The sequence below is a fragment of the Myotis davidii genome, unplaced genomic scaffold (genome assembly GCF_000327345.1).
Source record: "Myotis davidii unplaced genomic scaffold, ASM32734v1 scaffold348, whole genome shotgun sequence".
In the NCBI taxonomy this organism is placed as follows: Eukaryota; Metazoa; Chordata; class Mammalia; order Chiroptera; family Vespertilionidae; genus Myotis; species Myotis davidii.
Window position 1 is genome coordinate 543,104 of NW_006298965.1, and position 11,016 is coordinate 554,119.

Below are 11,016 nucleotides of genomic sequence, written 5' to 3' on the forward strand. Positions count from 1 at the left end.
CTATTGTATTGATTGCACAGACCATTTTTATTTTTCTACTCGTCGCGGGAGGAGACCACTGAGACCCCAGGAAGCAAGAATCACACTGCCTTGGAGGCTGGCTCCTGCCTCTAGAATTGATATACAGATTTCATAGAATATGCTCCATGAGGGTAGAATTTTTAAATATGTTTTCTTCATAGTTGTAGCACCCGTGGCTACAAAAATGCCTTATACATTGTAGGCACTCAATAAGTATTGGCTAACCGATTGAATAACTGAACTCTGGCCTAAAATCTCTGACCTAGAAGATTTCTTCGGTCTTTAGAAAGTTTTACAAGAACAAAAGATGCTTCCTCAAAGAGTCTGCAGATGAAGAGATCAGAATGGAAGTAACAGGAGTGTGTAAAGGGATACTTCAATTGGGTAATGTTGCTGATAAATAATCAGGATGGTGGTGGTGCTAAATGAGTACACATGCACACACATGCACGCACACATACACGTGCATATACACACACACAACTTAAGGGGAGGAATGCTCTGGGATGAAAATGGAGAGGAGACCATGAGATTTAACATAATGTCAGAAAGGGTCTTTTGTAGGGAGGTACCGTCAGAGTCCTGACACATCAATTATTACCCAGAAAGAACAGACAGGTTAGAGTTTCCTGTCAAGTTGGTTATTAGAAAGAGAAGAGTGTGGGTAGCAATTCACAGATGGCTAAGACAGAAGGAAAAAGGGTTGTGTGCGGAAATAGCAGGGGCCCTCTTCTTAATGGCAGCGGAATGGTTTCCAGTTCTGTCGTGTTTTGGTATCTGCTGGGATTTGAGTTTCCTGAGAGAGGGCTAATCTGTGGCAAAGCTGTGTGGCTGTGGATTTGCGAGAGTGACTTTTCCCTGGTGACCCCGGCAGGAGACCCCACCCAGGCACCGTGTCTTTCCGTAGGATGCTGCAGGCCTGTGAGTTACCAGGAGGAAGACAGCAGTCAGTTATGGGAACAGGAGTTTATTTCCTGATGGTTTATGGAAGGATGTTCATCTCTTTACACCTTCTCAGGAGGGTCTGCAAAGTAGCCTCGGCTGCTCTCTGGACACTGATACAGGGGTCTTGCCGAAGTGCTTGGAGCCCTGAGATGGAGAGAATAGCAGAGTCCAGTGGGGAAGGAAAGTCAAGACCCAGGATGTGCGGCTCTGCGGGCCCCCCACTGAGGGTCAGGCCTAGGTGGGCTCCAGATCCCAGCTCTCAGTTTACCCTAAAAGGTAGGATTTGGAGCCACAAGCTGAGAATGTGTTTTAACACTGAAATGAGGTAAGGGAAGATCCTGACCTTACGATCAATAGACAACTGGAAAACTGTTGGCTAGGAAGCCTGGAAAGGGTGGGACTGGGCTTGGCTTATACCCCAGAGAGATTCCAGCATCCGGGGAGCAACGGAGACAACAATGGGGCACAAGGGTTTTCAGTTTCTGGGCTGGCATGAAACTTGGAGCAGCATTCGTTTCTCTCTCTCTCAGAATACAATACCCTGGGCGGAAACGGGGGCTGGTACTCACGTGTGATCAGTTGTTCTTTGTCTAATAATTCCACATATTGGTTGGTCAGATTGAGAACAATGGCATCTAAAATCAACAGGAGAAAAAGATGCTGACTTCATTAGAGAAGAAGAGGCCACGTGAGGGGTCAGGCCAGACTCTGCACCTGGTCAGAGGTTAAATGGTCTGGCTAGCGAATGAACAAACTATACAGCACTCCACACACCCCAGGATGGTGCGAGGATCATGACTCTTGGGTCTGGAGTGCCGTCACACATTCGATGTGCATTTGAGAAAGCTCGTACTGTGTCCTCCCCGGGCCTGTGCCCATGGTTGTCAGGGTTTCAAATGTGTGTAAGACATGGTCCCTATCCTCAAAAAGTTTATAGTGTAGTTGTGGGATCATATACATGATCGAATAAAGAATCCTTACTCTTCAAAGTGGCCACGCTAGTGGATCTGTTCACTGTGGGCTTGATCAGTTGGAACAGACTTAGAATTACATAATAGAAGGGTTGAGATTCACCTACATCCTCTTTTATTTTATAGACCAGACAAAGAGGCAACACAGAGAAGTTAAGTGTATTGTCCAGAGCCACACAGCAGAGCCAAGGTTTGCTGGCCCCACACCAACACACTTTGCACTCGCATCCAGCTGCTGTCAAAGCTCTCAGCTTGACTGAGCTTAGGTGTGTTATGGTTTATGTTAAGAAGTGATGCAAAGGCAAACGTTTAGGCAGGGGCAGCAGGCTTGAAGCAAAATCTTGTGGAAAAGAAGGAGCAATGACTTGGAACCAAAAGAAGCACAAAAGGTCCAGAATGCAGAGTGAGTGTTGGAAAGTCAGGAGATGTAAGTTTTCATTCCCCAAAGATAACAGGTTCCTTTGAAGGGAGATGTTGCAAGATATGACATTTTTTCTTCCTTCCTTCCTTCTTCCCTCCCTCCCTCACTCCACCTCCCCTCCCTTTCTTTCTTTTGTTTTCTTTCTTTCTCCTCTCCTTCTTTCTTGTCATACTCATTATACCAGTTTTCAAGTTGGAGTAAACTTGCAGTCAAAGCACAACTAGGTGCAAAGAGCAGACATACCTGAGGGGGGAATGTGGAGGTGCCCTCACCTGTGAGTTTGACAGCTGTACTCCTGATCATCTCCCAGTTGCTGTTGAAGAAGGTGAATGAATGTGTGTGGAGGATCCACAGGATTTCCTGATTTTTCTTGGCCTAGAAGAGATACGTATTGCAAAGTGGGCAACCAGAAAGAGATCTTTTTCTCAAAATCAGCAACCGAGAGGTCATAAGAAGGAAAAAAATAAAGGCCAGCGAAACTCACACAGCCATTACTTATTCTATTGGAAGATGTCGTATGGCTATTCCAACCTAAATTTAATCGGAAAGGTACTGGGCTTATGGGTCTAATCGACAGGGGTGTTGCAGGAATCTAGAACAGATTCTAGCCAGGACTTGGGAAATAAGGCAGAATACCAAGAATCACTGCCGTCTTTCCAAGACAGTCCTGCGTCTGGCCAGAGATCCCTTGCTCTGTTGTTTGTCTTTCTGGGATTTGCTGGGACTCTTGCCTGTGATTTTTCCAGGCAACATTGACTGCACACTTACCAGTTTCACACAGAATTGCCTATAGAAATCCCTGGCCCTTGGTGGATCCTGACTGTCAAGGAGACGGTCTAATACCCCATAGAGATCCTGGAGGCCCAGGAAAGGAATGGAGACCACCAGGACATCATGGCAAGCCTGAAAGACAAGAGTTTTCTGCGTCACAGTCCACAGTGCTGCACCCCCTCCCAGGAGGAAGACATGTCAACTAGTGTTGGGCAAGGAGCAGGAGAAGTCAGTGATGTGAAGGGCTTCCTATTTGGAGTTGGCACCTTCCCGGTTTCAGGGATGGAAGAGCAAGCTTGGGAAGAGGTGGCACGAGAGAAGCCAGGGTTGGAGAAGTGGTTTTCAGGTTCAGTTGCAAGTGGGGACTTCAGTTCTGACTCCAGCCCAGCCACTGGGTGTGCGGGCACTTTCGGCCGCAGGAGAGGAGAAGGCGCAGGGGTCTGTGCAGGGGCCACTTACAGCTCCAACCTTGGGATTGGGGTCCCAGAGGTGGAGAAGGAATGAAATCATGCTCTTTTTAATTTCTTCTGCAAAAAAAATCTTCCACCTTCTTCCTGTTAGGGATGCCAGATTCTCAAATAAGGCAATGGCGGTCAGTCTCACATCGTCCTGCTCCTGTGGCGACAGATGCAAGTCATCGGTGAGCCCCCTTTCGGGCCATTTCCAGCCAGAACCCCCTCCTCACCCCACCTGCCCGGCCCTATTTCACAAAGGAAGGCTGGAACCCATGCATGGCCACCGACCGGTCACAGCCCCCAGATGTTCCTTCCCAGCAGCTCGCTAACGCACATGACCAAAGTTTAAATGACTCTGGGTCAAGGGTTTAAGGGACATCACAGAACTGGAGACTTGGTTGCTACCTCTGAGTGGCTGATGGGGAAATGTGACCACAGGAATGAGAAGCAGGAAGCAGGCCAGGGAGAGTTCCTGTTTATTTTGTATTTACACAGATCAGCCTGACTGCATCAGGAGCCTAGGGTTATGGCGTTTCTAATCTAAACTGTCCAAGGGCCAGGACCCTTCTCCAAGTTCCCAAATACTTTTTCAAGAAAATATTTTTATTGACTTCAGAGAGGAAGGGAGAGGGAGTGAGAGATAGAAACATCAATGATGAGGAACTGTCATTGATTGGCTGCCTCCTGCACACCCCACACTGGGGACCGAGCCCACAACCTGGGCATGTGCCCTGATCAGAAATCGAACCGGTGACCTCCTGGCTCATAGGTCAACGCTCAATCACTGAGCCATGCCGACTGGGTGCAAATACTTTCTAATGAAATTACAGGCAGCTTAGAAATTTGAGCTTTGGGTCTCAAAGAGAGAGGACAAACAAAGAAGTGCTTAGTTCTATTCTTGCAGATGTGAGATTCTGGGACTTCTTTGCTTGTTGTCCTGAATGGTAGGCAATGATTTTTTAACTATCATAGGGTATAGTGGTGGAGAAAGATGCCTTCTATTACCTCAGATACTTTGCCTATCTGGTTCAGAGTTCTAACAAACCTGGAGGAATTTTCCAGAGTGCTTTTCTCCAAACCCCAGGTCTAGAAAATTAGATTAAAATACTCATGTAGGGGCAGAGGAATGAAAGAAAAAGTCGTCCTGAGTAGCAGGATAATATTTAGATTAGAAATAAACAAGGGCCAACAAAAAGCATTCCCATGAATACGAGAAAGAAAGAGAAGGTAGAGGAGTTAATTCTGAAGGAAAATTGAATGCATAAGTGGACACACAAACAAAATGCCATGAAAAGGGAAGTTAATAAAGATCGTCCAGGAAACATAATGCTGGTCTGTGTGAAAGGGCCGGCAAAGTTAAATGAATATATGAGATGTGACTTTGTGTAATAGAAATATTCTTTAAATGTCCTAGGAATGTGGCCAGGATATATTTTCAAAAGGTATTCTTTTAAAAAAGAAAGAAGACTAATAATAGAGTGCCCCAGAAGTAGAGAGATATTTACTTAAAGAAATCTTTTGAATTTTCCAAAATTGATGACCTCATGATAGTTTGAGGAAGGATCAGCTAATTGGGATGATGAAAAAGCAGCAAAGAGAAGTAGCACAAGGGTTTTGGGTGCTGGGAGAGACATTGAAGTTTAATGTCCTTCTTCTGAAGGGAGAAGACGAGTCACGGAGAGTAAGGTGATTGCTCAGGGTGACAGTGTGGGAAATAGCAGCAAGCAGGGCCTGGAGGTGGGACCACAGCCTTATTTTCTGTTCTACCATTTCATCAAAGTGTCTCCATGTTCTGCAAAGTCCTGGAAAATACTTAAATATTGAAAAAAAGGTGGGGGGATTTGGAGATCACAAAATTGTATGTTTAATCTGTAGAAACTACAGGGGCAAAGTATCATAAAGTACAGCTAAATATGTTTGCAGAAAGAGAGCATTATGGGAGAATACTTTGCATGTCATTGCTATGACTCAAGTTTTACCAAACTTTTATGCAAATGCAATGGAATTGACCCAGAGTAGACATGAGAAAGGTCTAACTTAACCAGCAAGATTTTCGATTGTTTTTCTTCTGCAATAAGATGGAAAAAGATGATCTCGACCACTAATGTCGCAGGTGAATGTGTGGCTTTTGGAGGCTCAGATCTAGGAGAATTATGATCGCTGGGTCAACAAACACCCCAGGAAACCTAACAAACAGATGGGGGTCTGCAGGAGGGACTTCAGACCTTTGTTGTTAAAGGTGGTCAACTGTCTGTGTAATGGAAAAAGAGAGCACATTTGTTATTTTACAGAAGATACTGACCTGAGTGGGAGCCAAGTAAACATTTTTGAGAACCAGATGGGAATTAAGAGTAATCCTGACACATTGGAGAAAGTAGTTGGAAATGAACAGAAAGATCTTTGCAAAGGTCAGGTTGAGGCTAGCAGGTAAGTAAACAAGGGACACTGACAAATACGAAACTGGAGAATTACTGACCTGGGCATATATTGCAAGCTAAAACCTGGACGTCTGTACGGTTAATATATTGCCAAAGAGTCACGAAGAAAGGGTAAGATTTTTAAAAAAAGAGTGATTGACTAGGAAAAGAGAAGATCTGAGGTACTTTTTCTTTAGATAACATTTGATATTTCTCTGGCCTCATTGAGAAGTACAACACAGTCACTGGCTCGTAAAATACTGCAGGAGCTGAAAAATTAGGTTAAGATGAATAATGAAGGAAACATAGACTTCCCAGTCTGGAGACTGGAGGTAAATAGGTAATTGAATAAAGCCTTAATGTTTCAGAAGGAGGCAGCGAGCAGTCTTCCATCTCCTCTGACAACATAACATGGAAAAAACAGGTTTAGATCACAAAAATATCAATTTAAGTTAGATGTGAAATAGATTTTTACACTGACGACAGTGAATACACCAAAAACAAATCATAAAATCAAATTTCCCAGAAGTTATAAAGGAAAATGTTCTTCCCCCGCCCAGGATGGCTGCCTGGTGTTTTTCTGAGATTCGGGTTATAAGATCAGGGGTTTGAGAAACTTTGCCCTAAACGACCAGACGGTAAATCATTTGAACGTTGTGGGGCATCTGGTTTCTGTAACAACTAATCAACTCCGCAAACGAAGTGGGAAAGCTGCCACAGACATTATGCAACCAGTGAGCGTGCTCCACACAGCCAGTGTGGCTGTGTTCCAGTGAAACCCAATTCACTAAAAGATGCTCTGGGCCAGATTTGGCCCAAGAGCTGGTTCCTACTGACTCCTGGATGAAATAAACCACGTAAGCGTTTTGAGTCTCTGACTCCTGGATGTGGAAAAGACAGTGTTGGAGGCGACAAGGTCATATGGGGGCCCTAGTCTTGTACTGAGTATTGTTGTAACTTGCATGCCCCCCAAAGCACACTTTGAGATGAGGATTTAGACGTAAGTAATTGATTTAGGAGGTGAGCCCAGGAAGCATGACGGGGAGTGGGAATGTGATAGGGAAGAGACAAAAGCTACAACAGGGAATATTCATGAGTGTGTTACCCTAGTGAGAAGGTGGAGCTCAATCCTGAGGGGCGAGGAAGCTGGGGAGTTTTTCTACAAACTCCTGTTTCTTATCATTTGAGGGTCCTTTCCTAATGTCCAGTCCACCCTGCTCAGACCAATTAGGATCCCCGGGCCAGAGGGTCCCCTTACACAGAGAGACACAGGAAGCTAACAGCCTGCAGAGGAATTGCTCAGGTGACCTTTGTGCAGGTGACCTCTGAGGCAGGTGACCTCTGGGCAGGCCAAGGAATATGGATGGGACACCAACATTGTCTGCTACAAGCACTACCTGAACCTCTTTGTGTTCACTCACTTCTTCTGGGGAGGGAAGATTCCTGAACAGGCTCACTTACGTCTTCAAAGAAGGTTCTTGTTTGCAGCACTATTTCTTTGAAGTAGAAGCTCACGTCTCGGTCTGTGAGCAGCTGTAGGATCTTCCTTAGAGCCTTCAAGCTCTCACAGACGACTTCGGTGCGGGCCAGGTGGTACAGCCCTCTGATGACAGATTCTAACATTAGCTGCTTATGCTTCCGCACCTATTTTGAAACAGAGTCGCTCAATCTCAAAAACTGTTGCATGTGTATCTGCAATAGGGTAGAAGACCCCAGACAAGGAGACTGAACGTTTGTTAGGGTCACAGGTACTGCAAATCAAGAGCTACAACTTCAGCAATTTATTGGGATTTGCCCTTACTTTCTTGCAACCAAAAGTGGGTTTGTAAATAAGTATTTCAAACTCTATTTAAATAAAGTATCACCCCCCCAACCCTCCTGTTACCTTTTGAGGGGCTCCAGAAGCTGTATTACCGAGCCCTCGGATGGCCATTTGCCTCAAAGTGGCATTGGAGTCCCAGGCGCTCTGATCCATCAAGATCAGCACGTCACGGAGGTTCCAGTGCCTCCAAAGGATCGGCTCCTTCATGAGCTGAAATCAACACACTCCTCCCCTTTAGTTAAGGGAGCAGCTTCCCTTCAGAAGAGTGGCAAAGGCACCAGAACTACAGTTGAAGAGGAGGCCCAGCTGCTCATGGAGCAGAGGGGGAAGGGCCCTTGATGAACAAGCAAGTCTTGCAGAAGCTAAGCTCTAGATGTGAGCAGCCCACAGGTCAAGGTTATGTGGTGATGACAACAGAATACCCAGTGAAGAAGATGCTTCTAATTACACTAAATGGGAAACCAGGAGTTACTGACAATGCCCCCTCTCTGGACCAGCCGGGACGGCCTTTATCCCAGAGTCTGGGGGACAGTAATATGCCTTTTGGTTTTATCCCTCTTGCATTTGTTCTCCACCCTCCTCTGTCCTGGGAGGTTGGCTTTTGAAGACCAGAGGGAAGGAGGAGGTTGAGGGTGGGCTCTGTGTTTTTCTCACTCCTTGCTCAGGTGCCACGTCTCTGGAAGTGGCTGGATTCCTCCACTACCAAAGGTCCCCTGCAGGTCCCTGAGAGAAATACCGCAAGGGCCCCGCAAGCCTGCTGTGAGGGCACTGGCCTTGCCTCAGAGAAGAACGCTGTGCCGGTTATGCGGTAGTTCTCCGAGGAGGAGGTGAGCGATGGGAAGAGCTTCCCCATGATGTCCACCGTGACTCCATGGTGCCACACGGCCATGCTCCTAGAAAACGCAAGCTTCCAGCTGCAGCAAAGGCTTATTTATTGCTAAACAATGGAGGAAATTTTAGTCTATTTCTCTATCAGGAAAATAAGTCCTCTAAGGGGAATGTTCAAGGAAAGAGATTGCATACCAAGAGCCCAATGTACTAGTAAATACAACGCGTCCAGAACTGTTCAATGTGTCCCTGTTCTTTTGAGGGGGTCGTGAGTTCTGGGCTGATCCTACCATCTCTTCCCAACCCCCTTTGCTCCTTCTTCCTTGTTTCTTCTCCTTGACTGTATACAAGCCCTTGGTGGGTCAACTGCTCACAGTGAAGCTGCCTGTTCTGAGTTTTCTCCTTTGCATGCAGTTCTTGGACATTGGCAGGTTACCTGGCCAGTGCACACACTCCTATGTGGTGGGTGCTGGGACCATGGAGCAGTGTCCATAAGTTGTCCCCTTCGTCAGACTCCTTGGCCAGGCCTTCTCTCATGGCTTGGGTTTGCACGCACTTCAGAGTTGTGGTTGAGAGCCTGACGGGTGGGAGGGCCAGTTGGCATCACAAGAGTAAGTCAACCCCGTACAGTGCAATGAGATGTCCCAGGTTCACCCTTCCTCTTTCCCATAATGCTCCTTCACTCCTGCATTAATGGATTTAGGCCGGGGAAACACAGGCAGCTTGACCTCATACTTTAGTTTTGGGATCAAAGGGAACATCGAGATGATTTGAGCTGGTAAATAATGCCACACCATCTCGCCAACCTTTCATGAGAAAATGAAGCACTAAAGGATGGAAACTGAAAAAGACCATATTTCACTGATTCTGAAACAGCAGTTCAGAAGTCAGAATGCATCTCTCAATGGCTAGTGTGTGACCATTGTTTCCCAGTGGTTGTTGACCTATGAACCAGGAGGTTATGGTTCAATTCTAGGTCAGGGCACATGCCCAGTTGTGGACTCGATTCCCAGTAGGGGGCATGCAGGAGACAGCCAATCAATGATTCTCTCTCCCTCTCCCTCTCTGAAATCAAATTAAAAAAATAAAATTATATATATAATATATACATATATAATATATATGTCTCAACTAAAGGAAACAGAGTGGGACATCTGGGAAGAAGACAGCTGCTCATTCGTTCTGTGACTGCTCTGGGCAATTCCACTGGGTAGGGGCTTGGGGAAGATTTGCTCCATGGCTTAGGGATTGTAGAGCCCTATATCTGCATGGGTAGTTGAGGCTGTGCCAGAAGGCACTGGCCTTGACTTCTGCAGTCCTGGCTCTGCAGCCTGCGATCAGGACAGCTCTAGAAGGCCCTCCCTGCCTGGCTACTTGCCTGCAGGGGTCCGCGATCTGCTGCCGCTCCCCTTGCTGCATCACCCGCCGCCTGTAGCTCCAGGCAGCAGTGGGCATCTTCTGGCCCAGGGTGCAGCTGACCAGCTTCAGGAGGAGAGTGAACAGCTGTGGGTACAAGCTGGTCACAGGGGTGCCTATGGAGACCACTTCCTGGATAGCACAGGCCACCTGAGGGGAGAAAGGACCCCTGGTCAGACAGGCTCCTTTCTTCCTAGGACACTCGCTCACTGGGCTGATCAGCAAGTTTGTTTCTCCCCAAACGACTGCCTCCCAGGCTGGCCACGCTTATGGTAAAAACACATAGAAAAGGAAGGCTTGGGCCCTCCCTGGCTGAACTAAGTGGATAGAGCGTCAGCCTGTGGACTGAAGAGTCCTGGGTTCGATTCCTGTCAAGGACACATACCCAGGTTGTGGCTTGATCCCCAGCAGGGGGAGTGTAGGAGGCAGCTGATCAGTGATTCTCTCTCGTCATTGATGTTTCTATCTCTCTTTGCCTTTCCCTTCCTCTCTGAAATCAATACAAAATGTATAAAAAATTTAAAAAAAGGAAAGCTTGGCCTGAAAACTTCTCAGCTCAGACTATATTTCTCACTCTGGGCTGCCATGTTGGGTGGCTCCACATGGCAGGTGAAATGACATGCGCTCCAGCAGTGCGGTCTTTCTAAAAAAGAGGGGCTCGAGAGAGAACCGAAGATGGCGGCATAGGTTAACGCCGGAGATTGCTGCCTTGAACAACCAATTCAAATTAAGCCTGAAACAGGGAACGGACAACATCCAGAACCACAGGAGGGCTGGCTGAGTGGAAATTCTACAACTAGGAGTAAAGAGAATATCATATCCAGACTCAGAGGAGGTGCAGTGCTGAAGTGAAATTCTCAGGTACGAGTGCGCGCGCGGAGCGGTCTGGCGGCGCGGAGGGCGCGGTTGTTGTTTACAATCGGGAGGGAGCTTCAGACTCTGAGCTCCA

The 11,016-nt window shown here is 46.8% G+C and overlaps 1 protein-coding gene across 1 annotated transcript in view; it reads right to left on the reverse strand.

Annotated features, from left to right (window-relative positions):
• Positions 1–1,003: 1,003 nt before the first annotated feature.
• MROH2B (maestro heat like repeat family member 2B) overlaps positions 1,004–11,016 on the reverse strand; it is a 51,843-nt gene continuing 41,830 nt past the window's right edge. Inside the window, exons 31-40 of the mRNA XM_006774562.1 lie at positions 10,030–10,217; positions 9,088–9,228; positions 8,602–8,716; positions 7,887–8,033; positions 7,463–7,645; positions 3,589–3,744; positions 3,127–3,261; positions 2,631–2,733; positions 1,536–1,601; positions 1,004–1,110 (exon numbers count right to left, since the gene is read on the reverse strand). Coding sequence (XP_006774625.1) covers positions 1,004–1,110; positions 1,536–1,601; positions 2,631–2,733; positions 3,127–3,261; positions 3,589–3,744; positions 7,463–7,645; positions 7,887–8,033; positions 8,602–8,716; positions 9,088–9,228; positions 10,030–10,217 — 1,341 coding nt within the window. The remainder of the gene's footprint in view (positions 1,111–1,535; positions 1,602–2,630; positions 2,734–3,126; positions 3,262–3,588; positions 3,745–7,462; positions 7,646–7,886; positions 8,034–8,601; positions 8,717–9,087; positions 9,229–10,029; positions 10,218–11,016) is intronic.